The sequence below is a fragment of the Cyphomyrmex costatus genome, unplaced genomic scaffold (assembly GCF_001594065.2).
Source record: "Cyphomyrmex costatus isolate MS0001 unplaced genomic scaffold, Ccosl1.0 scaffold643, whole genome shotgun sequence".
NCBI lineage: Eukaryota > Metazoa > Arthropoda > Insecta > Hymenoptera > Formicidae > Cyphomyrmex > Cyphomyrmex costatus.
In genome coordinates this window covers 215,196-241,269 of record NW_017280204.1, presented here as the reverse complement: position 1 = coordinate 241,269, position 26,074 = coordinate 215,196, and the positions used below count along the sequence as shown (strand labels likewise).

Genomic DNA, 26,074 nt, shown 5'->3' with positions numbered 1-26,074 from the left:
TTGTATTTCTTTAGTTGTATTTCTTTAGTTGTATTTCACTAGCAAAATTATATACAGTTGATTTCGTTACATTTGTACATTTACAAGAAATACAAAATCTTACCTTTTTTAATATTAACGTTTTGATTTCCACATGCAGCAAGCCATTTAGATGCAATCGTTAAATCTTTCGGAAACGAAAAATATTTTATGCTGTTTCCGTTAAGCAATTTTGTTTTGCGATAATAATTGCCACAACCTTTTATACAACAGGACATTGTGTACGTATCGTATGTATCACCGAACATTAACCATGTCAAGTATCAGGAGCCACCATGTTCTCGTTTGGGCGATCTGATTGGCCCCGAGAGTGACGTCACGCTTTGACTGCGCAGTGGGTGTCCACGGCGTGAGCATACCCTTATTCTTATACCATGATTACATCCACTTCTTCAGAGGGCAGTAGTACGCGACAGCATTTTGCGGTGTTGCAGCGGTTACAGGTTTTAGGCCGTCATGTCCTCTCTCAGGTTTCTCTCTGGTAATGGTTGGTATGAGCTATAGGGGTAGCATTTAATTATTTTAACATACGATACTATACCTTGGTGGGGTAGCACTACCGTAGAGGTTCCTTGTGTAACGGCGACCCACCCTATGTTTTACAGTATAATAATAATACACAAGGAAGTTACCAATTATCGCAACCTACGTCCATTCAACCAAGCAATTATAAACAAGACAACGTACAAAATTCACAAGGAATTAAACCACAGCAACAACAACAACAACAACCGTCAACGCAAATAACAGCAGCTGCAGCAACACGGCTTGTACCAACTATAGCACCTACACAACTAAAATAACTTCAAAAGCCTCCTCAACAACAATTACAGCAGCAACAAAGACAACAGCAAAAGCTAAAAATGCAGCAGCAGCCACAGCAGCAACAGCAGCAGCAGCAGCAGCAACAATCACCGCAGCAAATAAACCAATCACAATCAGTTATACAGCAATCACAGCAACAACAACAAACGTCAAATGCACCTCCATTGCTGCAACGATTGAAACCGATTTTAAAACGTACTACAATAAGTGCGCAACCTACTATTGGACCAACTGTTACTCCTTCTATAGCTGCTTCGAATACATTTAATAATAATTCTGAGATAGATTATAAACCTGAGAGCATAGATGTTAATATGCAAGATTCTCAACCAAGATGGCCATGGAAGATACCTCGATGTAAGTTACAAATAAAACAGAAATGTATTATTTTGTACATTTTTGTAATCTATTTAGAATTTGAATATTTAGAACAATGATATAAAAGTAAATGATATAACAAAGATGTGTAATCTTATTATAATGTTCTAGTGCAAGTAATTAATATAAAGTTTTAGTAGATTTTTGATTATTTTTTGTGATACATTATTATACATAATAATCGTATATAATTATGTATAACATTAAAAAAATCTTAAGCATAATTATAATGCTGATTCTTCATTACTTGCATCGTAGCAAGCGTTACAAATCGACGTCAAGCTAGCTAGACTCTGATTGAAGCGCAACACTTGCGACACGCTTGCTGTAATGAAAATAATTTAAAACTGGCTTTAATCTAAATTAATTAAATAATTTGTGATTAAAATAATGAAAATTGCAGCAAAATTCATAATAGAATAGAGCAGGGTTTTTCGTCCATTTCTCATATTTACATTTATAAACAGCACACGTTGATTATTTAAAGGTTGTGTTTGTGTTCTCAAGGAGATTATAATTATATTGTATAATGTAATTATAAGCACGTCGTTACTACAAGCAAATATTGTTTGATACCGTCAATATTTGTATTTAAAGTTGAAACTGGTGAAATATCCTGCTCTGTCTTATGTGATTGAAAACTGGTGATGACATTTCACTGCGCAAATTTGAAGATTCAGGAGCTTGGAATGGTCTTGACTCAATTATATTTGAGCATAGACTCCTGTAATCAATGTAAAGTTGTTTACTGATATATAAATTAAATTATAATTCTTCATATTATATGTATGTATATTACTAATATAATGATTTTTGTAGTTAAAGTAAATAAAAAATTAAAACGTCTTCGTATGAATCAACGTCTAAGAAAAACTCTACAACCCAAAAATGCAATCATGGTATTAAACGAAATAAAAACTGGAGTCCAATTTACATTCCCTGAAACACAAGGACACATGCCAAACTTACTTCATCATGTTCATGCTGAGGTAATTATTTTATTATTTTAACATTTTTTTCTGATTCTTACAAAAAAGAAATGTTACTTAACATATAATATATGACGTTTAACATATTATATAATACGATGTTAAAAATCTTATCTTTAAAATGCTTTAATAACATTTATTTATAGCTTGATGGTGAAACTTACGTTGGAGAAGGAGTATCTAAACCACTTGCTCGCCAAAATGCAGCTGAAAATGCATTAAAAGCTTTACTGGGAAAAATGACAGTAGCATCTATGAAAGCACGTTTAGATGCTGAATCAGATGGACAAATTACTAAAACATGTATGGATGAAATAAAAGAAGAAAATGATGATAGCAACACGATGGATACAAATTCTGAAGATGAGATTCCATGGAGTTCATTGGCCAGTTTTGCACTTCATAAACTCTTTCTTGAATGGCATAATCAATCAGTTCCAGTCCCTCGACCTGGTTTACCAAATGCGAAAGAAGTTAAGAAAGAAAATCCTAATGTTAAAACTCCTACTCAAAAGGAACTTCCACCCAATCCTACTAATATGCATCCAGTTATGTTACTGAATCAAATGAGACCTGGATTAAAATACGCAGAGCTCAGCCGTGTTGGTAATCACCCACCAAATACAATGTTTACTGTAGCTGTTGAAATTGCTGGAATCGAATATTCAGGAACAGGTATGTCATATATATTCTGCGAATTATTATGAACTATTTTTGTGATATCATTAATAATAATTTTTATATTTATTTTAGCTAAAAACAAAAAGGATGCAAAGAAAGCTGCAGCTAAAGCAGCGTTACTGGCATTATACAACTTAACTTATCCAGAAGATGTTAATAAGCAGGATTTAATGGTAATTGATTAAAGAGTAAATATATTTTACATTTCAATATAAACTTTTCAAAATGTTTATACACAGGCCTTTTTATTTGATTTTTATTATAAAATATTAATAATTGTTTTGATGACACTGCTATTTGTATTACTTATCCACGCTACAATCTTGAATTTTTTAGCATAATACTTCGCATTTTACTTTTCTAAATATAATAAATGTATACATAATGAAAATTAACATATGATTTTGTTATCTATCAAAATATAAATATACACATTAAATCACATGATTAAAAGAAACTTAATTAAATTTACACCTAATTTCTCGTGATATTATTTTCTCTACATGCTTACAATTTAGTTTTCAGGAAAATACTATGTGACATAATTTACAATATGTATAAGAAAAATGAAATATCTATACACATAAATAATATAGAGAGCAATAAAGCCAACGTTGAGTGTCAATAGCGAACATTAAGATTATAACAGTATAATAATATATTATACTATAATAAACTAGAAGAAGAAAGCCATTTACGGTCAAAGCTGGATCACGGTGCTTATTATAATTGTGTGAATTTTATATACTGCGTATATAAAATTCACACAATTATAATAAGCACTGTATGTAGTCCCCTCATAATTCGCGACGCTGATAGTTTTTGAGCATTGACGCATACATACTTACTACCGCAGTAATATCAGTAATATCACTTAGTTAAATTGACAAGCAATCTAACAATTTTTGATGCTTATAGCATTTTATTGGATCTTAATAATATGTTGAAAGACATACGTATATTAAATTTTAATGATGTAATGTTGAAGTAAAGATAAATCTAAATCTGTGAAAAATAAGATTGCGAAGAATATCACGAGTTGGCGTTTCGTCCCGGTTTCCACTACTGGACTCATCAGTAAGGCATTGTAATGGAAACCTACCTTAGACGCCTGTTTTAGTTATTAAATCTATATATACAGAGATTCTATATATACAGATATGCGCGTATCTCAGCACTTGCGAGAATTTTTGCGAACATCTATAGACATCTGATGGCGGGTCGACGTAGTAATATTCTTCGCAATATTTATCTAAAGTAGGATAGGAGAGTAACGTCTTTTTAGAATATTACTACGTCGACCCGCCATCAGATGTCTATAGATGCTCGCAAAAATTCTTGTAAGTGAACGTGAAGCGCGAGACCGCACGTGTACCTTTACGCAAGTCGATGAGTTCCGTGTACCCGAGATTATCGGATCTCACAATAAATGACTGAATTTATCAATTTTTAAATATTCTTAATTTAGTTTTATTGTTTAAATTATATTATAAATATGTTTTTATTGTCTACGTACCCTACGAAGGAAGATATCTTGATGTGAAGTTAAAATGTCAAAAATTTTAACATCGGAAATGTTGTCTGTTTCACGTTTTAAACGACAAACGGCGTTTTGTCGGAAAAATGTTGTCCTTTTCACGTTTTAAACGGCAGACGGCGCTTGCTAGCATATTTTATTTTATATCGATTAGCTGTCAACGTAATGACATTATAGATAGATAAAAATCAGTGATGGCAAAGGAGGATTTTTGTATCCTGTTAAAGCAGTCAATGTCTTGAAAGCTCACGGAAAAAGTGTTTGAGAGTCGATTTCGGTTCTAGGCTATGCCTGTACTATGTTTGAACTGTACTGTCGCCTTTCAAGCAATGCCGAAGAGGATATCGAACTCGAAAATCATGCTAAAGCTACAGGTGCGCAATTTCTAACTTCGCTAACCAAAATGGAAGGAGAGGAGAGTTTTGATGCCAGTTTTATATAATATAAATTCTATTATAATTCTAAATACGGAATTATAATTAGCACCTAAGATACAGCTCGATCGTTAAAGGCATTTTATTGGTTGTGTTTTTCACGGTCCTGTAAGATTTAATATTTAAATATTGTTTCTTTTTTATTTTAAGGCCAAAGGCACGCACGGTGAGCTCTATTATTTTACGCAGACTAAACGATTATTATTGTGACAAAATGGAATGTTCCATACATGACGTGTTATGCGTTGTCAAGAGAGTTTTGGAAAGCAAGAGTGTTGTCGCAGGAGGAGGTTGCGTGGAAGCTGCACTTTGAATATATCTAGAAAACTTGATATCATCAAATTCTGAACTTTTTTCAGTTTCTTTTCCTTTCATAAGATATTTATACATTTTAGATAAAAACTAATAGAAACTAATATATAATAAACATAATTTACAAAATTTTGAGTAAAATGCGCGAGCGGAAGACATTGACCGATTAAAATTTTTTTTTTGCTCTAATTCGTATTTATATGTAGCAAGTTTTGCGCACTATTACGATGCGCATCGGAAAATTTTTCATCTTTCGACCCACCCTACTGCACAAGATGCAACTGATCTTGTCGCCAAGCTTCGAGCCTATCATAATTCCAATATAACAAAACCAAATCTTGTTGATAGCGTCTTGATAAGATTTAGTTTTCGAACGTTCGGGTTCTAGTTTAATCATATCATCAATTCGAAGGATGGTTATGGCTGCTTCAGTAACAAATTTTAATTTTAATTTTACCACTTTAAATCAACAAAATCTGGTTTTATTATACTGGAATTATAATAGGGTCGAGGCTTGGCGAAAAGATCAGTTGCATCTTGTGCAGCATTTACGGTTAATGTTTTTGGTATAATTAGCAAAGATCGAGCAAATTGCGCTATAGCTAATTGTTCTCGGCAGCTCTGTAATATAAAAATGTATAAATATCTTATGAATGAGAAAGAAACTGAAAAAAATTCAGATTTTGATGATACCAATAATGTTGCAAAGTTTTCTAGATATATTGAAAGTGCAGCTTCAACGCAACTTCCTCCTGCGACGACACTCTTGCTTTCCAAGACTTTCTTGATGACGCGTTATCCTCTTCGGCTTGCTTGAGAGGCGAGATAAATAGATAGATAGATAGATAGATGGATAGATGGATAGATAATGAGTGAGAGTGAGAGAGAGTGAGAGAGAGAGGGCATATATTTCCAACCAAAAAAATGAAATGAAATCTTTAAATTGCGCTAATTCCCAAAAGAGCATATATTTTATTATAATATTTTTTCTTTTTATATTTTATATATAGATTTATAAGAAATATTTAACATTACAGAATGCGTGATATCTCAACAAAATTACCTTTAAAAAAAAAAGGAAAAAAAGGCGCCAAGTGTGCGTATTAGCCTCACAAAATAAAATGAAATCTTTTTAGATTGCGCCAATTGTGAAAGGAATGTATTTTCTTGACACATATATAACATACTTTATTTCAAAAAGTAAAAGTACAAAAAACTTGGCGCTGCTAGACCTCAAAATATACAATACAATAATAAGATGGTTATTAAATAATTCCGAATATGAAAAATAATAAGAAATTAATAGAAAAAGAAATAAGGACTCGTTATATAAAAATAAACATTCATGTCTATTGTTTTTCTCTATTTTAATTAAGAATAAACAACAAAATTTAAGCATAGATATGTCAGTGCACGTCAAGTCGATGCCAAGAATTATAAATTTTGGACAGCACCAAAATTTAAAAAATTATAAAATAAATCTACCCGCAGTTTCTACCACTATATATCTATTAATAAATTTCGTTATGTTTCTGTTGGTAGTTTTTTGACAAAAGTCAAAAAGTTTGTAGCAGATTTTGGCAAAATCTGTTTTTGATAGATTTCAATAAATTGACGATTTAAATTTAAAAGATGATATATATTAAAGGATACTGAAAAATGTTTTCTGAAAAGGTGTCTTAGGCCCGATTGCACCAACGTGATTTCGATTTTAAGCGAGACTTAAACTGTCTTTGTCTCTGTCTTTCTTTCGGCTTTAATAGAAGATAGATAGAGTTTTAAGTCCTACTTAAAATCAAGTAATGTTGGTGCAACCGGGCCTTATGGGTTTTAAGACAGTAGTTTTAAGACAGTGTAGACATTCATTGCAGTTCTACCGCATCGTAATTTTGTCCTTTTTATTTTTCGTGAATGTATACATATTTCTCGGTAGATCGTTTCTTTGACGTATACAAATCTTAGAATCGTCGAGATGGCCTCTTTTTAACTAAGCTTTTCGTCATATATATAATTTGTGTTGTTCCATGTTTGCTTTAATTGTTCCAACGGACAGTCTTAGTTTCGCAATTCTATCTGTGCGATGGATTACAATATTTACGCTGATATTCTTTCCAAAGTGCTTGTATCGCATCTGTTTCAACTGTTTAACCGGCAGTTTTGCAATTGCGGTTGCAATTGCTAAAATGAAACATATACACATATTTTCTTTTTCCAATAATATTTTATCTCGCGCTTGCTTTAATTATTCCAACATCTTTTATCCTGTAAAAGCAAATAAATCATAAAAAAATTAACGAACTCTAAACTACACTCGTCCACAAAAAACGGCCCATCATTTAGTACAATTTTTTAATATCTTTTGATAGCGATAACAACTCAATAAAGATCGCATTGAACTATAATATTATTCATCTCAATACGATTTTTTGCTGAATTATTATTATTAAAAGCTGTTACAAAATTGTGCTAAATTTTGGCGCTAAATTCATTTTTGTGAATAAATATCAACTTTGGAAATTGAAAGTTCAATATTATAGAATGAATCTTCTTAATTCATCCATCTTTCATAGGATGATGTTATGATATCGATCGATATATTCCGATATATTCCGCGTAAACTCTTGTTTTCTGAGATGAGCGCGAACTTCGCGCGCGCAAATCTCGAGAAATCATCCTTTCTGATCAGCTCATTTATATACATATTACATTTACGCGATAACTCGTCATAAAGTAACAAGAGACATATTTCATGAATTTTCTTCAGATTCCTACAAGACTTATAATTAATCTCAACTGTCTTAAAAATAATTGCGAGAATAATTCTAAGCAAGTCTTTGTCTCTCTTTTATTAAAGTAAAGGGAAAAAGAAATTCGCGCGTCGTATGGTTTCTTCGCTTTTTTTTTTCATGATCGGAAGTATCGCTCGATCAGAACAATTAACCGTTTAGAATAGAAGTACAGAGTCTTGCATAACGCATAGACAGTGTATAATGCATAATGCAAAAAGTAAATCATTAAAGTCCTTCATTTCGTTCTTTTTCACGAAATAAAAGGTTCTGAGAAAAAGATTGCTTGGTTTTAATTCTTATGCCTTATGTGTTACGCGTTATATAAGAATCTGTACTTCTGCCCTTAAGCCGTAATCTCATAGTGATTGCGCAATTGTGATTGATGATTGAGGATTACTTTCCAACTAGTTAGAGCAAAGCAATTGGTGACTGCTTTGCTCTGATTGGTTGAAAAGTAATCTTCAATTATCAATCATAATCGCTAGTGTGATTACGTCTATTTAGATAAATTCGTATAGCTGTATTAACATATACATAAAGGAAAATATCCAATCGTATTTCTGTTGTAAAGACGCATATACAATGCATTTGCATCCTTTTTAATGCATTTATGTAGTTTTATTATGCAAATTTGTTTGGATAGACTCTTATTATAAAGACGAAGCACAGACTTTGCATAATGCATAAAGTATAAGAGAATCGATCAATCACAATCTATTTTTGTTTTCAATAGAGTGTGTGTGTGTGATAATTCTGATTAGTTGAATCTCTTATGTTTTAAGAATTATGCAAAGATCTGGGCTTCGCCGTCTTTACTCTTCTTGGCAGAAATCAATGTAAGCGTATTCGCAGTCTCACATTACGAGAGAGATTTTCGAAAAGAAACTAAAGTTTCGACGAGAAGCTAATCTTCTCAATCGCTTTTATACTACACGATTCTCGACTTTATCTGCAGATACACTACGACTCTCTGTACGTGGTGCACGTGGTATTTTATAATCGTTAGCGTATTTTACGATCACATCGATAAATGTCGTTTCTCCAAGAGCAGTTATTTACATAATTAAGGCGCTACACGCTTCTTATAATCGGATAATCGATTCGTAAATACTATTTGTTATAGCGCACAATTACGTTCAGTTAGGACAGAGAAAAGAGCACAAGGAACTCCTCTCTATCTTCTTAAGTTTTCGTTTTTTTTTTTTTCACGATGTGTGTGTTCTTAATACTATATATTTCTAATAAAGTTGGCACTATTCGAAAAAGTGGAAAGCGGTTTCATGATTGAATTTCATGGAGTGAGATCGAATCGAAGCACTTTCAATATTATATTTCAAACCAACAGGAATTTGAGAACCAATTTTTGATTGCCAAAATTATTCAATTTTAATTTCGAATAAATGCCTGCCATTAGCTTTGAATTATAATTGACCTATTTTTTTCTTACGGGGATAACGTGTAACGCTGCGACCGTTGCAGTGTTTTTATTAAAATCTTTTAAAACACAATACTCATTACGCGAATATAATTTGTCATTCCTATAATGATACATAGAATAGCTCGTTAATAAATAGATCGCACTAGTGAAGCGGAGGTACTCGTATGGAAGTTGGCGTTCACCCTGTATATCTGTAATTGGTCGTCGCGAAAGCAATGGATCGGTCAATCAGACTTTTTTTTTATCGTAATTACTTTTCGTACGGTAAGACAGTGTAATTGTAATTCGGTAATAGAAAGAATAAATGCTATCAAAAAACGTACAGTTAATTATCGAATGCTTCCGTTACTTCTTGATTGCTTAATTGTGTGTATATCGCCGATAGGATTTGGTGTTTTTTTTTCTCGAAATTCGACGTTATACAATATCATACGTGGCACATACAGGGTTGTATACGAAGGCCATATTTTGTGTATAATAACGGCAGTATTTGGCGCAACGCAGGTCAGTTATCGAGACGCCTCTTCGACACAAATGGACCCGAGTGTCTCTTCTTCCATCACTCATCCATCTACATTCAAAATTGAATTGTCCTTCATATTAAAATTTCCTCCAACGGCAACGGATGGTTTTGAGAATAAGATTTATCGTCTTTTTCTAAGTAATGTTAAATCGTCCGGCGAAGATACCAAGTCAAACCAACAAATCTCGATCATACATGTATAGTGAATTCTTGTCTTTCTTGCTCTTTTCTTTGTTGATATCTGCAACAAATGGTTAAGTGTATGTTCTTAAAAATATTTTATTCATTCTCTCTTTTTCTCTCTTATTCATTTGTAAATATCTACTCACATTGCGAAAACAATTATATAATAATGATTTTCCAAAAAAAAAAATACTTAAATCAATATTAAAAAAAAACTTTTTTCCTCGTCTTGAATATTTGATATTAATTACCTCGATAAGTAAAAGCTTTATTCTTACTATTATTACATGAAAAAAATTATATTATTTATACATATCTATTATATGAAAAATATCAGTATCCAAACAGTTATTCTTTCTATATACAAACAAATAAATTTCCGAGGACTAGACCGATCTTAGCTGTTTGGTACTGGGCATGCCTGTTTACAAAGATTCATGCCGATACCTAGCGAGCATAGATTCGACGGCCTCGATCGGAAGTCTGCCCAAACTGCCGCCGTGACGAGTCCCGGCTGATAAACCTTGCCATTCGCGATCGCGTTCGCGATCACGATCACGGTCGCACTCCACGTCGCTCAATTCGCGGCTGTCACTGAACCCGCTTGGCGGCAATAGCGTCATATCCTCTACCGAACTGTCAAACAAATCAGCGAATACATTTATCGGATCAGAAGGAAAATTTTAAAGTTTGCGACACCGTTGCCTGAATTAAAGAAAAAACTGATGAAACGGAACTCAAATTCAATCTGATTCATAATTAAATCTTTTATTTATAAAGTAATGTTTCCGTATATAATGATGATTAATTTTTTTAATCTCATCTCATACCAAAAATATCTTTATTATCTAAATTAAACAATAAAATACACAGAAAAAAAATGAATTCCTGATTCACGTATATTTTTATTCTTGAATGCTATTTGCTTTCTTTAAGTATAAAAGACTCTTTAATTACAAATATTTACTTGCATGAATAATAAATAAATTTGTATGAAGTATATATTTTATTCTTAAAATCGTATTCTTGTTTCTGAAATCATTATATCGTTCTAACAAGCTCAATCACATTATTTGAAAGCTATTCATTCTTGGATTAAGAATTACATATTTGAAAATGCGCTTGCTTACATTCAGAGTTTATTTGTTGCGCGTTCGGAACAGCGTGTTAAGCCGGAATTAGACTACGCATTAAAGATTGAGATTGTAGAATGAAAAATTGAATTTTGGCTAATTAAAATAATAGGAGCTAAAATTCCTTTATTGGTCAAATTTCAATTTTCAATCTTCAATCTCAATCTTCAATGCGTAATTTAATTCCGGCTTTATTTAAATCTAGCAAACCACTAATATTTATATAAGAATATTATCGTATTTGAATTAAAATAATTTTCTTTTATTAAGTTGATGAAAGGCGTCATTGAAGAAAAAAATAATGTTAATACGAACATATTTAATCTTGAACGAATGCCACTCTATTCTTTAATTAAAGTAAAATTTATTTTCAACTAAGAATATATTTTTCACTTTGTTTCAAGATTTATTCTCAATCGGAGATTGTTTATTCTTGGCGCTATTCTAAAAATAAAATATTCTTAAATTCTAACATATGGTATATGCATTTCTTTAAGAATTCATTTTTTTGTGTGTATATTATATGATGATGCATGAAATGTCATATCATTTTATTGCCTCATTAAAACTATACTTCTGGAATATTGATTTTTTTTAACTGTATGAGCAAATTCTATATTTCGTAGAAATTCTGTTAAGTGTGAAATTACAAGTTGGATTCAGTGTTACCAGATCTGAGCCGCTCAACGCTACGCACACAAAAGCCGAGCGCCTTTCGACCTTTCGCACACGTACATCGCTCTGCTTTCTGTGTGTGGCGTTGCGCGGCTCAGGTCTGATAACACTGGTTGGATTTTGGAGGAGATGAAGGCGCATTATCGGATTGTGTGGCAAAACGACGATCATATCATTAACCATTATATAGAGACAATTTTTCATGTTTTTCTAATTAATTTTATATCAGCTCTGTATCAATTTTGTTAAAAAGAAATGTTGTATATAAAATAAATAATATAATGTTTTATGCACCGTACTGTATTTTATAAACTATGGTGTGTGCAATTCAGATCTGTGTTGCCATGTCTAACAGGATTTTCTCGAAATACAGAATTTTACATAGTATATATATATATGTAGAATATATAAAACCGATATTCTACAGGTTTAATTTTTTTAATGTAAATCTTATTATAATTTTTACTTCATACTGCGATATCTTTTAGATAATTTTTGGTAATTGTTGCACCGTTATAATGCTTCAAGTTTTACTACCTTTACGATTACTCAATATTTAAATAATGAACAATTTTAATTCGGCCTTGACATTGATAATAATTAATTACATTTTTGTAAGCATCCTAACGAATAACACAATGTTTAATTAGACTTTTTTCGCATTAAAAAAGATTATGATTTTTGTAAAGCTTGTTCAATATTCTTATTATATTTGTCAAATTTCTGTTAATATTTTAATAATTTGTTAACATTGAGAATGATCAGTGTCGAAACGTTGGTTTGTTTGTCGTTAATTTAAATATATATATATATAAATATGTATATCTTCTTTTTCTTCTTAATTATAATATTTTTGTTTCGGCTCGTTGCTCATTAAATTATTTTAATATTTATTTACTATTGTCGAGCCTTCTCCTAATGTGATTATTTCTACAGGTTTAGTTGTAATGAGATAATTAATGTGTGATATGACATTTCGTATGCTACGCTGCATACGAATATATATACGTAAATATGGAGGGGAAGGTTATACACATATACGTACATACAACACATCTTTTATACGTTTAAGGATATAATTTGTCGAGCATGTGAAAACTTAATTATATTTTCTAGGAATTATTATTGTCTTCTTTTAGAGTAAGAATAAGTGTACATTTTCATCCTTTATCGTATAAAATATGAGGTTCTAGAATGAAGCGTAATAACGTGAAAAATCAATATTATCGTACATATTATGTATTATAACATACATTAATAAGATACATGCATTTTCAGAGTATATACGTTACTCTTTTAATAATATCCATAAAATAAATATAAATATTTATTATTCGTAAAAAAAAATTGTAATTAATAATTGATTCGCGTCATTGCGCTTCTTTTCCGCGTCGATGTGAAAACGATGAGAGGCTGATATCGAATAGTCAAGACTGAGTGCTATGTGGAAACAAACAAACCTTGGCTACCTGCGAGTAGACCGGCTCGGCTGTCGGCTTCGTCGTCTCGCGAGTGAGGGCGAGCCTTCATTGTTAGATTCCGTACTCGATTCGACACCTCGCGAAAAGACATCTGTAAGGGGTCGCATTATTATATGCAGGTTTATTATTCGCGTACAGTCAGTTTTCTCGATAAATTATTCTCTATGAGACTTCTTTTTACGTCGATATATACAATTGTAAAAGTAGAAATACATCATTGTACCTCTACAAGGCTTTACTGGCACTCTATAACTAGGCCCGGCGCATTCGCCACAAGGGCTTCCGGATGTGTCGCTCCCGGAACCTTGTCGACTCGATCGCAGCTTGCTCTCAGCTTCCGCGATGCTCGGAAAATAGCGTTGCTTGTGCCACCTTGGTGTTTTCGACCTGCGCGTCAAAGAACACCAGAAAGAGGAAGAGAAGAGGAGGAGTATGAAGGTGCAAACGGAAAACGGATCGGTTTCACACGAAGAGCCGGAAGTTAAGAATCGTTGGAAAAAGCCAGTTACCTTTCGAATTCCACGCTGGATCTCTCATAATCGATAGTATTCATGTCCTCGTTCTCCAAATGACCAAAAGTCTTAAACTGCATCGTATAATCGAGCGTCGCAGTTGTGACTGAACGGTTCTCTCTTCCGGGAACGCTAAACGTGGCGTACGGACTTATCTCGTACATTTCTGCAAAGAGCGACAGAGTATTCGTGAAACTGTATTTACGTCACGCGAATGATTCAAACATCAACTTGCGAATTGACATATTCATACCAGATCCGTGATCAGCGGACTTGTGATTTTCTTGTTTCACGGGTGAACTAGTATAAACCTGATGATTACGTCTATTGTCTCGTTCAGCCGTCGATTTGAGTTGTACAGTCGACATACAACTGGACAAGTGATGATGCTGTTGCTGATGCTGTTGTTGTGAAACTATTCCTAATCCAGCCTGCTGTTGCTGTTGTTGACCCGGTAATATCTCACCTAAATAATTCGTTCTGTCGAAAAATAATAGAAAAAGATAATTAATAAGAATCTGACGAGTGACGAGTAGTAAATAAATGAAGTGGAATAGAGTTTCAAGAATCGGGAAGTATTACGCTTTACCTGCCGTTACGTTTAAGCATGACATAACCCAGGATAACCGCAGAAACGACTAAAACGATTGCGCAGATGAGCGGTACGATGACGTATAAAACTTTGTGATTAGGCACAGTTTTCTTAATGTCGTCCTCCATTATTAAATCGTTGGGTGGACCGATACTGACTCCGCTTAACGTGGTCGTGGCAAATTCCATTTGGGTTTGAGTCGAGCCAGCATCGTTGTGAGCCGTTAAACGTAAACTGTACCACGATGCCGTTTTTAAATCACGAATCACAACATTATCGGTCGCTCTGCTGGCCACCAAAATCCACGGTTCTGTATTGATTCGTCTTCGATACTCGACGGTGTAATATTGAATGGGGCATCCTCCGTTAGGCCAAGATAATAAATTCAACTTCACCGATGTGCCATTTGCCGAAATAATATCTCTTTCTTTAGGCAATAGGGGCGCTAGAAAATAAATTGGGGAAAGTTTAATATAGTCGTCATTTTAACAAGAAAGTTTATATTAACCTTCCGACTCCCATGCTAATTTTCCAGATACAAATTCTCAAGCGAGCTAATCACTACAAAAATATTTTGTATATAATAGCATGTTTATAATGTTAACAATTATATTAAAATATAGTAAACAGACATATATCGATGTAGTATAATACAATGTCATTTATCTTTGTTAACAGAATTTCAGTCATGAGTCTACAAAATTTATTGAAATCTCCTAGCAAAATTAGTCTTAAAAAAATTATTTTTTACGCGAGCAGCTTGCTTTTCTTGGGAGTCAAAGGTTGAACTCGATTCTAAGCCAAAGCAATCTTATACGTAGCTAATTTTAATTACTCGTAAAATATCTTACCAGTGCCCTTCGTTGTTGCGCTAATCAGTGGACTCGGATCGCCAGTATCGACGCGATTATGTGCTGTTAAGTGCGCTAAGTAGGAAGAACCACATTTTAATCCAGAGAGCACGAATTCCGTTTGCTCAGGAGATAAAGCGATTTCTTCCCATCCGCCCTGATCCCTCTTGTAGCTTAACACATATCCTAAAAAGAAGATCGTTTGTCAATAGCTGCGTACGTAATTAATATTATTAATTTGCTTTATACTCTTAGTACCTTGTATCGTAGCACCGCCATTGTCAGGATGATTCCAACGGAATCTAATACTGTTTGTTGTTGTATATTGCAATTCTAACGACGGTGCTCTGGGTGGCATTACTACGACTAATGAATATGTAATAGAATCGTCGCCGAATAAGTTACTAGCCGAACACGTGTAATTTCCTGCGACCGATTGCTCCAATCCTGAAAGTAATAGTTTATAGATGTTAATTTTGCATTCGAGTGCCTACACAAAAAATATAGCATATAAAATATAGTATCAGATAGTACAATTGGAGTGCTCTTCTACAAATAATAGGACAAATAGGGACAGAGATAATTTTTGTAATAAATGTGTCTAAAAGATTGTTCTAAGAAACGTGCCGCAAATCAATTGACAAACTGCTTAAGGCTGTAAAATATTGCAGTATTAACAAAATCTAAAAGGTGTAGTAGTTTTAAATAATTTTACCAGAATATTTTATGACAAATTGTAGAAAACATATCTACAATTAATGTAAAGCAGTTTATTTTTTGTGTTTAAAGTAAAGTGAACAAATTGTATTTATAGTGACCATAAACTATTATATGATAATAGAAGTAAAACATTATTACAAATTAATGTTAGTTGTTTTTAATATTAAGAATATTATTTTATAGAGCACTAAGATAACGCAATAAATTTTAACTAAATTTTATAGTATAATTTCATAACCAATATGTAACAAGTTACTCTTAATGTATTATAATTATTTAAAACATTGTAGAAAAATGTTTTATTTTTTATTAATAAAATTTATTTGTGCGTTTGTTTCACAGAGTCACAATTTTTGTGTTTGCATGTGACAAAATAAATTTGCTACAAAATTTGTAGCTAATCTGTGTATTTTCTATTTTCCATTATGTTACAATTTAACTGATAAAATTAAGTCTATAATATTGTATTGTTAGTTTTTTCCAAAACGTTTTTTTCAGTAGATTCGATATTCTGATTCTGTAAGTAGGGAGAAATAAATTAAAATACATGATACCGCGTATATTAAGGTGCCCGTCGGGTGTAAGCTCATAGTGCCTGCCGGTGCTGATTTGACTGTTTCTGTATGTCCAAATAGGTCGTGGCGTAGGATTTCCGACCACTAAACATGACAGCGTGACCGATGATTTTACAGCTCTTCTTAATACTTGCGAGAACGACGCCACTCTAGCGGGAGCTACGGAATGAATTTAAAGTATAAGACACGTAACAATTAAATAAAAAAAATCTAATTTCGAAATTTTTAGATTTTTGCAGATACATGATTCGCAAGCACCTCTAGTATTCGTTGTTTGCGTAACTATAGTGGTTCGTTCTCCTTCTCCGAGACCGGTTGTTGCTGACACCCAGAACTCGTACAATTGTCTAAGAGATTAGAAATTTGTTCGTAAAATGCACTGTGAAAAAATTGCAATCATTGTAATACCTTTCCACTAGATCTCGTAATTCCATCGTGAGAGTATCCGTGGGCGATGTTGGCGGTTCGTGCATCGTGTGCGTGTTATGATTTTTAGAACCAGTTTCTCTGCTATACACAGTGTATTTTGAGACATTTCCGTTAGGCTGCAACGGTGGCAACCAGGAAACCAATATACTTTCCGCTGTTAACGCTAATGCTTTAATGCCAGCGGGTGGGCCTGGAACTGCAAAAAATATTAAATTGTTTATTTTGCAATTTGACATAATAAACAGTTTTTATCCGTTAAAAATGAATTAAACATCTCACCATCTTCTTCTGTCATACAGAAGATTGGTGGACTCAACGCTCCATCACCCGCGCCTGTATAAGCCAATACCTTGATAGAATAATTTGTGTACTTATATAACGTGTGCAAATAAGTATCCATGCTGGAAGTTCTTTTAACTTCACCAACCGTTGATATATCCACTGCAATAAAAAATGAGTTAATTTCTAGTAATTATTGTAAAATGTCTTATAAGATTAATCTTTTGTGAACATTTATCTTTGTTCTGAAAAACGAGTTACTCACTATTATCAGTAGGAACCGGCCTATAATAGACTTTGTATCCTTGAATAATTCCGCCATGCTGATGAGGTGGAGGCGCATTCCAAGATACTTTGACGCTTTGAGAAGATAATGGAACGCATGTCACTTGAGTGGGTGGTGTTTCCGGTACTATGAAGCGAATGCGAATAGAAATTTAAATTGATATATTGTTGCTTTCTATGTACGGATACAGTTTCTCATTCCTACTATACCTCCTTCTTGTGTAGTACCCACGATGGGAGCACTAGCTGGTCCGCTGGCGATGCTGTTGAACGCTCTGATCGAAATATCGTATTTCGTAAATTTTCTTAAACCAGTTAGTTGCACCTTTGTTGTCGCCCAACCATTTACGGTTAAACTTTTGCTTTGATTGACACCTGAAGTCGATGACGAATGTTCTGACCATGTCACTATGTATCCTAGTAAATCTCCGTTGCATGACTCTTTTGGAGGTGGCTAAAAAACAAAAAGTACACAAAAGTTATACTTTTAATTTTTTTCAATTTTTTTTATAACAGCGAGACATGTGATTCAGCTTATTAATGTTTATACCAATGAAAAACCGATATAGGTCGTAATGATCAAGCTAGATCTTGGGTGCTTTTATATAATTGCTTTATATAATTGCGTGTAAATTTATATACTACGTACGTAGATTTTTAATTGCGCGCTGAATTTTTTTCAGACTTGAAACGCAAGCTTTACGAAACTATCGCAGGAATATCATGAGTTGAATTGACTAACAATTGTAAAGACCGTTACGGCCTGTTTTCATCGGTTTTTCATTGGTTTAAATTCTCGCGGTGCTACAAGATTTAATATTGTTCATTTACGTCGCCTGCATAATAGACGTTATTCGTACATATACTGATTATTGCGAAGAATATTATTAAGCAATGTATATAAAGAAAGGTAAAGAGCTAAAAAATTAACAGATAAATTCAATTTATTATAAACATACGTTTCGCGATTCCGATCGGATCATTCTCAATGTTACAGTAAAAATAATATAAAAAGTAATTAAGTTTCCGAAAAGTAATTAAGATTCATTATTCAAGATTTCGCATTCTTCATCTTGTATAATATGTTATTAATTCAGAAGTAATCTACACGTATTTGTATAGAAGCACCCAAGATCTAGTTTGACCATTACGGTCCGTTCTCATCGGTTTTTTACTCATTGAAATTCTCACGATCCCATAAGATTTAATATTGATTAATGTTTATGTTTATATGTATATTAATATTAAAAAAGAATATATTAATATTAAAAATATTCTTAAGTTATGTTTGAATAGGCATTACTTACTTGCCAACTGACCATGAGCTCTCCAGGCCCTGCAGATTGCACCTTGATATTTTGCGGCGGTTCAGTGGGTGCTATTACAGATAGTACAATGTTATATAATACATCAAGGTTTCCGGTCATACGATCGCATTGTCATATGAAGCATTTACCTTCCTCCTGAGTCTTCGCCACGACAGGTTCTGTAGGTCCGCTCGCGTCAATAGAGTTTATAGCGAATATTCTGAAGGTATAAGTGACAGCCGGATGAAGGCCACCAACCAGAGCTACCTCTTGGTCATCGCCGGTGGTTTCGAACGGAGATAAGCCTAGAATTGATATGAGTTATATGGAAAGGGACGAAAAGCCGCGATATCGATCGGGGTATGTGGACGAACCATTTTGAGTCGGATGTATAGAATTACCGCTACTCGAGCTTCCTGGAGTGTACGTGACATTGTGTGTTTTAACGGGATTCCAATCGTCGGTCATACCGTGGCTCAGCGAGCGGTATTGTATCACGTAATTTCTTATAGGGCTGTTTCCGTCGAAGGCTCGTTTCCATAATAAACGTATTGATCGGGAACCGATCTCTATTACTTCGAGTCCGGCTGGAGGATCCGGCCTTTCTGTAAAATACAAACAAAGTTTAGAGCGTCTTTGTTACACGCCAATTGAATGTGAGTTATTAATAAAAAAAATAACGCAGAATTAAAAAATTCAATGGTAGAAAAAGTGTGCTTTACCTTGGACTGCTAAATAAATCAAATGTTCGCTTCTTCCATAAGCGTTATCAGCGGTACATCTGTAGACTCCGGAATCCTGCCGATCACTATTTGCGACAGATAATTGGGATTTCAGGCCGTTGTCAGTCTTTATTTGACCGATACTAAGTCTGTGATTGCTCATATCCAATCGATCACTGTTATGCATCCATTGCACTTCTATAGGATTATCACCAATCACAGTACAATCAATAGTCACGGATTCTCCACGGCGAATTGTTACATTTTTACTCTGAAACTCGAACCTCGCCGGTTCTACAAAGATACAAATTATTACAAATTTTGATTTGCTGCTTATTTACCAGGCTTGTAATAATTTTCAAATATCATCATATGAAACGAGATTATTGGATAAAAATAAATCGAAATCGGTTCTTAGAGATTTTAGGATTACGGAGAAAAAAAAGCACTTCTTTTTGTTATTGAATAATATTTTTTATTATTTTTCATATTATATTTTTTTAATATTCTACAATTATATTTGAAAAGGACTCTCTTTCTCTCTCTCTCTCTTAAAACTAATAATTAACAAATATAGTCTAGGTTAATAGAAGTCTAAGCGGATGAAAATGCACTATAAATTAATTGAAATGAATATTACTTCATTTGATGTGCCATATCTTCTTTATTCAAAATTACAGTCTAAGACTTGGTTGACTATCTGGCACATCAAATGAATAATATTCATTTCAATTAATTTATAGTGCATTTTCATCCGCTTAGACTTCTATTAACCTAGACTATATTTGTTAATTATTAATTCTACAATTATATAATTATATAATTTTAAAATTACATAGTTTTATATTATTTCTAATTGTATTTAAAAAAATGTAAATCTATGAAGTGTCGAATAATTTTTTTTTTTTTATTTTTCGCAATGTGTTTAGATTTTTTATCGATTTTTATCGCGTTAATTGGTCTATAATTTGAATATGAATCGTATTCTTACCATGCACCGACACATATATCACTTTGCTCAGTCCGGATCCAATGCCATTGTTAGCTCTACAGAGATAGTAACCCTCATCCTGCGGACCGGCGGAAGCCGTCCACAAAGACCCATTAGGCAATATCGTGAGTCTACCATCCGAACCATCGACTAGTGGCTGATAGTCGTTGGACGTTCTGCCTCTGGCACGTAGCCACGTAATACGCGGCGGTGGAAAACCTTTGGCTTCGCAATGGACATTTAACGGATTGCCCAGAAGAGTCGCCACATCTAGTGGTTCGAATATCCATTGAGGAGGTACTTTTACTAAAAGTTCGGCCGTGTGGTTGACCTTCGCGGCGCTATTCGTGGCAACGCAGGTGTATTTGCCGCTGTGCCGCGACGACAGTTCCTTGAAGACGAGGAGGCTGAAAAACTCAGCTCCTCGCTCTTCGATCTGTACGGCAAAAATGCGATCACAGTAAGAATATGATATATTGCACTATATTCGTTATGCTAATGAAAAAAAAATAGTAGAAAATATACATAATTTCCGAATCAGAGACACATCAAGAATTCGAGAAATGAAAGATATTCTCCTCTGTATATTGTAAAACCATATAAAATCTCTGTTTTTATATTGTTTTTTAAATTTTATCTTACTAAATTTCCATTTGTTTGAAGAATATTATTTACAAAGGCTGAGTGTCTTCCACAAGAATTTAATTTCTAGAAAATATTTGTTTTCAAAAGAAGAAACTTTTTCGAAGAAAAATTAGTATAAAAAGATAAAAAATTAGTTTTCATAGATAAAATATGTGCATAGTTCTGAAATGAAGTTGCAGTTTGCATTACTTTTTTATCTTTCGTTGTCGGAGACACAGAAAATAGAGAAAAGAGAGAAATTAGAGAATATCGAGGAAAAATATCGAACATTTTTCGTATAGAGCTGAACTTTATAAAGTGAAATAATGTTTACGCGAAGAGAAGAAGGTAGTGGCTCGCCGTCTTTCAACCAGGAAATGTAGATTGGAAGATCACCCGATGTCACGCTACAAGTCACTTGAGCACGACTGCCTTCTTGCGAATTTGCGGGAAAGCTGAAGGGACTCATTACTGGAGGACCTGCAAAACACACACAAACGGAAGAGTTATATTGTGTTGCTATATTATACTGTTATGTGCAAACTTCGAGATTCCTTTTTGTTTTGAGAGATATGGCAAAGTTAAGTGGGGCACGGAAAAACGATACCCTCTTGTAGGTCAATGTTCTAAGACGTGTGATACAAGTTGAACGCAAATCTTTAAATGTAGATCAGTGTGCTAAAAGACACCCTCTATGAGCAGTCAAATGATTTATATATCATAATATATATTACCGATTTTAAAAAACTTAAAATATGTTTAAAGATATAAAGGTATCGAACATCAATTAAGTTATAATTAGTTCTACACTTAAAAAAAATGTACTAAATTTTAATAAACATTTATTTGAATAGTACTAACTCAATATTTATTAAAAAAGTAAACATATTATTATATTTATTTGGTTTAAGAATCATTAATTTGATTTAACTATTATTTTTTATTGAGAAATTTTTATTAGCTCGCGCGCGGAATGCAAAAATCCGGGTTCGACTCCCGGCCGAGGTAATATTTTTCGTAATGAAAAATTAAATACAGAATTTAATATGTCATTAAACATTATTAAGATCGATCTAAGATACGCAAAGAGCATCAAAAATTGTTAAATTGTTAGTCAATTTAATTCGTGATATTACGGCGGTAGTTTAATAGAGTTGCGTTTCAAGTCTGAAAAATTCGGAGCGCAACTAAAAATCTACATACGTAGTATAATAGATTCACACGCAATTATATGGAAGCACCTGAGATCCAGCTTGACCGTCATGGCATGTTTCTATTGGAGTAAATATTTAGTTATCGTAAGTAAAATGTTTCGTTAGCACTATTGAAAAAAAATACGTATTAAGATTTAGGAAATTTTTGTCAGTGTATTTATTTGGTATGCTATTACCACTCTTATATTCTCACTTACTATTAACAGTTAGTAATATGTCTCTGTTGGCGGTCTCCCCAGAGCTTGCTCGAACTATACATGTGTAAGTACCGGCATCATTCGGGTCTACCGTGAGGATTGTAAGGTGGCCCTCACTGTCGACCCGCTGCCTAATGTCAAAGGGCAATTCGGCACCACCTCGAGTCCATCCGACCGATGTGATCGGATATCCTGAGTAAGGACACGCTATTGTAATGTCGACACCAGCGATGGCGCGAACCGGGCCAATCGATCGGATGTACGGCGGTCCTAAAAGTAGTTTCTTATTATAAAATTGTCCCAATTTGAGCTCTCCCACAGATTAAATCAATTCTCGCGCTTATTCGAGACTCTTATGTTCCAATTAAAGTTTCTATGCTGCTTGTTTTCGATATACTTTTTGCTGTTTAATTCTGGATGTAACTTTAATAGATCTGTTTAGCACACTTGTGAGTGTATGTGCAGTGATATTTGTGGACATAAATTTAGCTGAGCTCATATTCGTGACATGTATCCTATTTAAAAATTATTTTACATTCTAAATAATATGTGATTATATTTATATATGATGTACAATATATAATATGAAATTATTATCTGTACCGTAAATATTCAATCTAGCTTTGTGCTCGACAGTCGCCAGAGTGTTGGACGCTACACACGCGTACAGGCCACCATCCTCGGCTCCAGCCGATGAAATGTTTAAATGACTGATCACGTCACCCGATTGATCCACATATTGGCCTATCGCATATCTACGCGCATAGTTCCTGATTAGAAGATAGAGCGATATAACGCTGATACGTCAGAACATTGGTACGATCTACCTGTGCCCAGTCGCAATTTGGCTTAATGGTTCACCATCGAGTAGCCACGTAAAGGATGGAGTCGGTGAACCGGTAGCAGAACATCGCAGAGAGACCGGCGGGCCTGGTCGTAACGCCTGCTCGATAAACGTATACTGCAGTTCCGGAACCGTGTCTAAAAAAAAATTCTTTTCAAGCATCCATCTTTTTAAATAGGATTGAGCCAGTTTTTTAAATTTGCAGCTAGAGGGAAAGCAAGAAAAAGTTAGCATACATATCCAATAATAGAATGCAGAAAGTATGTGTGTCTACACACACATATATAAACTAGTGATGTATATAAGAATAGATATATAAGAAATGGCCAAATAAAAGTACAGTATAATAGATGTTAAAAACGGATGGTGCGTTTGCTGACCTCCGAGTTTGAGTTCGGCAGTAGCCTGAGCATTTTCCTTGTCGCTTCTCACCAAACATTGATACATCCCTTTGTCCCTGCGACCAACAGAGCCTATTACGAGCACCAAGGGAGCTAACAATCTGATCCTTGTATCCTGCGCGGTCAATACTGGCACACCATCATGTAGCCACTCAACGCTCTCAACCGGATATCCTTCGACCGTGCAGTTCATCGTAGCGGTTTCACCAGAATTAATGACCTACGAATGATGACAAGCGATTCCATTTGAATCTCGCAGTCGGAATGATTCGCGTTTATCTGCACGATTTTTAAGTTAACGTTTTCGAAGATTTTCTCTTGGCGCGTGCAATAAAATTAATGTACCATTTAATAGTTCGTTTTATTAAATATTAATTTTATATCATCGCGCGAGAGAAAGAGAGGAAAAGAGAGAAAGAAAATTGGTAATTAATCGGTAGACACAATTATTATATATATGTAGCTAACGCAACCATATTTATAGTTTAATCCAGTTTTTCATTATACTGTAATATAATAAAAGTAGAATATTATATGATATAAATGGATTAAATTCTTGATAAATAACTTTTACTAAACGATATACCCATATATCTTGGTACAAGCTTTACAGTTAATTTTCAAAGTATAAAATTTTTCCTTTCCTATATCACATTGTTGATTCTTGAATTTAAAAAAAAAAACCCTTTTCGTGTCTAACAAATTTCTATTCATCTTCATATTATTATGCTCTTTTAGCCCGCTAATATAAAACATGCATTTAAGAAGAAAATTATCTATCTGCATAAATCAGACTCGTACTTGCACACGCGGCTGAATCCGAGCGTTTAGCTTTGATGTGACTGACAAGTGCGTCTCCGCTCGTTGCTCGCCAAGCTGATTGCTGGCCCGACAAACGTATCTTCCTGCATCCTGCGCGTCTACGCGACGAATTTGCATCAAATCTCCCCAAAGCTGGATACGGCCGAACGATTCGACCGGTATCGAGTGGCCTGCAATAAGACATTTCAGTGTATTTGTCTTATAATCGTGTCTGCAGTTATTTGCGCGATGCGTTTAGCGCTAAATTAAATTCACGTTGAATGTCGATAGTACACCATACGCGTATAAGAGAAGAAGAAAAATTCTCAACAACTTTTTCGGTAAAATAAATACATTTCTTTTTCTTCTATAACTATTATATATTCGATAGTGTCTTATTATTAAACGCTCTTTTTTGTTCTTCTTGATATTCATTGTATGATATTGATTTAAACGTAAATATTCAGTATCTACCAGTTGGGAAATAACGCCGTTACAGTTTTGGTAACGATCGTTACTTTTTCTATCTGTAACGAATAACATCGTTACATTTTCATAGTAATGATATATTGACGAAGTTCTTCCAGCCGTACTTTTATCATCATTTAAATTATGATCTATTATTTAAAAAAAAGGAAGAAAAATGTATACTATATACAGACTAATTTACAGTTTTAAGGTTTAATATTTATTGTTATACAATTGATTATTATATAATAATAATGTAACTTGTGTAAATCTAACATCTTGTTTCAATATTATAAAAAGTAACGAAAAAGATAATAAATTGTTAGAAAGTAAAATGGTAATGAGTAACTTTTTTACAAAATGTACGATAACTGTAACTGTATATAAATGCGTTTTTTCTTTAATGAAATAACGTTCCCAAATCTGGTATCCATGTTATCGAGAAATCGATGTTTGAACACTGCTAGTAGTTTGTTCGGCGCTGCCGTTAACATAGCTTATTCGGTAAACATTCCCCTAATTAAACCAACCATTAACATCGCGATACCAGGTAAATTGCGGTGGCGGGCTTCCTTGTGCCGAGCATGTGAGGTGAACGTCGGAGCCGCTTTCGGCAGAAATAGCGATTTCAGACCGTTGCATCAATCGCGGTGGCGAGGAACCAGTTGGTTCTACAAATAAAAAAGACGGGGATAATAAATCTAAAAGAGATAAACGAGTGGCAAGGAATAATCTTCCCAGCCGTTCTATTATACAGCGAAAACCGCGGAGGTAGATTAAATTTTAATCCGGATCTTGATTTTATATTTATCTCGCAAAAGGGTTTATCCGGTTCTGGCGGTTAC

At 33.8% G+C, this 26,074-nt stretch overlaps 2 protein-coding genes across 2 annotated transcripts; one reads left to right on the top strand and one right to left on the bottom strand.

Annotated features, from left to right (window-relative positions):
• The first annotated feature begins 369 nt into the window (after positions 1 to 369).
• On the top strand, positions 370 to 3,225 carry LOC108779938 (double-stranded RNA-specific editase 1). The gene is made up of 5 exons (XM_018547504.1): positions 370 to 526; positions 645 to 1,221; positions 2,062 to 2,231; positions 2,378 to 2,906; positions 2,985 to 3,225. The coding sequence occupies exons 2-5, from the start codon at positions 903 to 905 to the stop codon at positions 3,095 to 3,097; spliced, it is 1,131 nt and encodes a 376-aa protein (XP_018403006.1). The 5' UTR covers positions 370 to 526; positions 645 to 902; the 3' UTR covers positions 3,098 to 3,225.
• Positions 3,226 to 9,350: 6,125 nt separating this feature from the next.
• Positions 9,351 to 24,153, bottom strand: Dscam3 (Down syndrome cell adhesion molecule 3). The gene is made up of 25 exons (XM_018547502.1): positions 23,940 to 24,153; positions 23,543 to 23,696; positions 23,319 to 23,512; positions 22,716 to 22,985; positions 21,639 to 21,784; positions 20,681 to 21,116; positions 19,690 to 19,983; positions 19,342 to 19,572; positions 19,117 to 19,272; positions 18,968 to 19,038; positions 17,871 to 18,114; positions 17,641 to 17,787; positions 17,376 to 17,537; positions 17,076 to 17,292; positions 16,926 to 17,014; positions 16,647 to 16,826; positions 15,631 to 15,819; positions 15,373 to 15,558; positions 14,519 to 14,966; positions 14,183 to 14,409; positions 13,927 to 14,095; positions 13,641 to 13,804; positions 13,406 to 13,508; positions 10,576 to 10,764; positions 9,351 to 10,186 (listed from the first exon to the last, which is right to left on the bottom strand). Exons 1-25 carry the CDS (start codon positions 24,151 to 24,153, stop codon positions 10,135 to 10,137), a joined length of 4,932 nt encoding a protein of 1,643 aa, XP_018403004.1. The 3' UTR covers positions 9,351 to 10,134.
• Positions 24,154 to 26,074: the final 1,921 nt, after the last annotated feature.

Bases quoted from the DNA above. Each gene is read 5' to 3' on its own strand.
- LOC108779938 (XM_018547504.1), top strand. From the start codon at position 903: ATGCAGCAGCAGCCACAGCAGCAACAGCAGCAGCAGCAGCAGCAACAA. The intron at 1,222-2,061 runs GTAAGTTACAAA...TGATTTTTGTAG, and splicing joins GCCATGGAAGATACCTCGAT to TTAAAGTAAATAAAAAATTA. The intron at 2,907-2,984 runs GTATGTCATATA...TATTTATTTTAG, and splicing joins AATCGAATATTCAGGAACAG to CTAAAAACAAAAAGGATGCA.
- Dscam3 (XM_018547502.1), bottom strand. From the start codon at position 24,153: ATGAACTGCACGGTCGAAGGATATCCGGTTGAGAGCGTTGAGTGGCTA. The intron at 19,273-19,341 runs GTTCGTCCACAT...TATCAATTCTAG, and splicing joins TATACATCCGACTCAAAATG to GCTTATCTCCGTTCGAAACC. The intron at 18,115-18,967 runs GTAAGTAATGCC...TTTGTTTTTTAG, and splicing joins AGCTCATGGTCAGTTGGCAA to CCACCTCCAAAAGAGTCATG.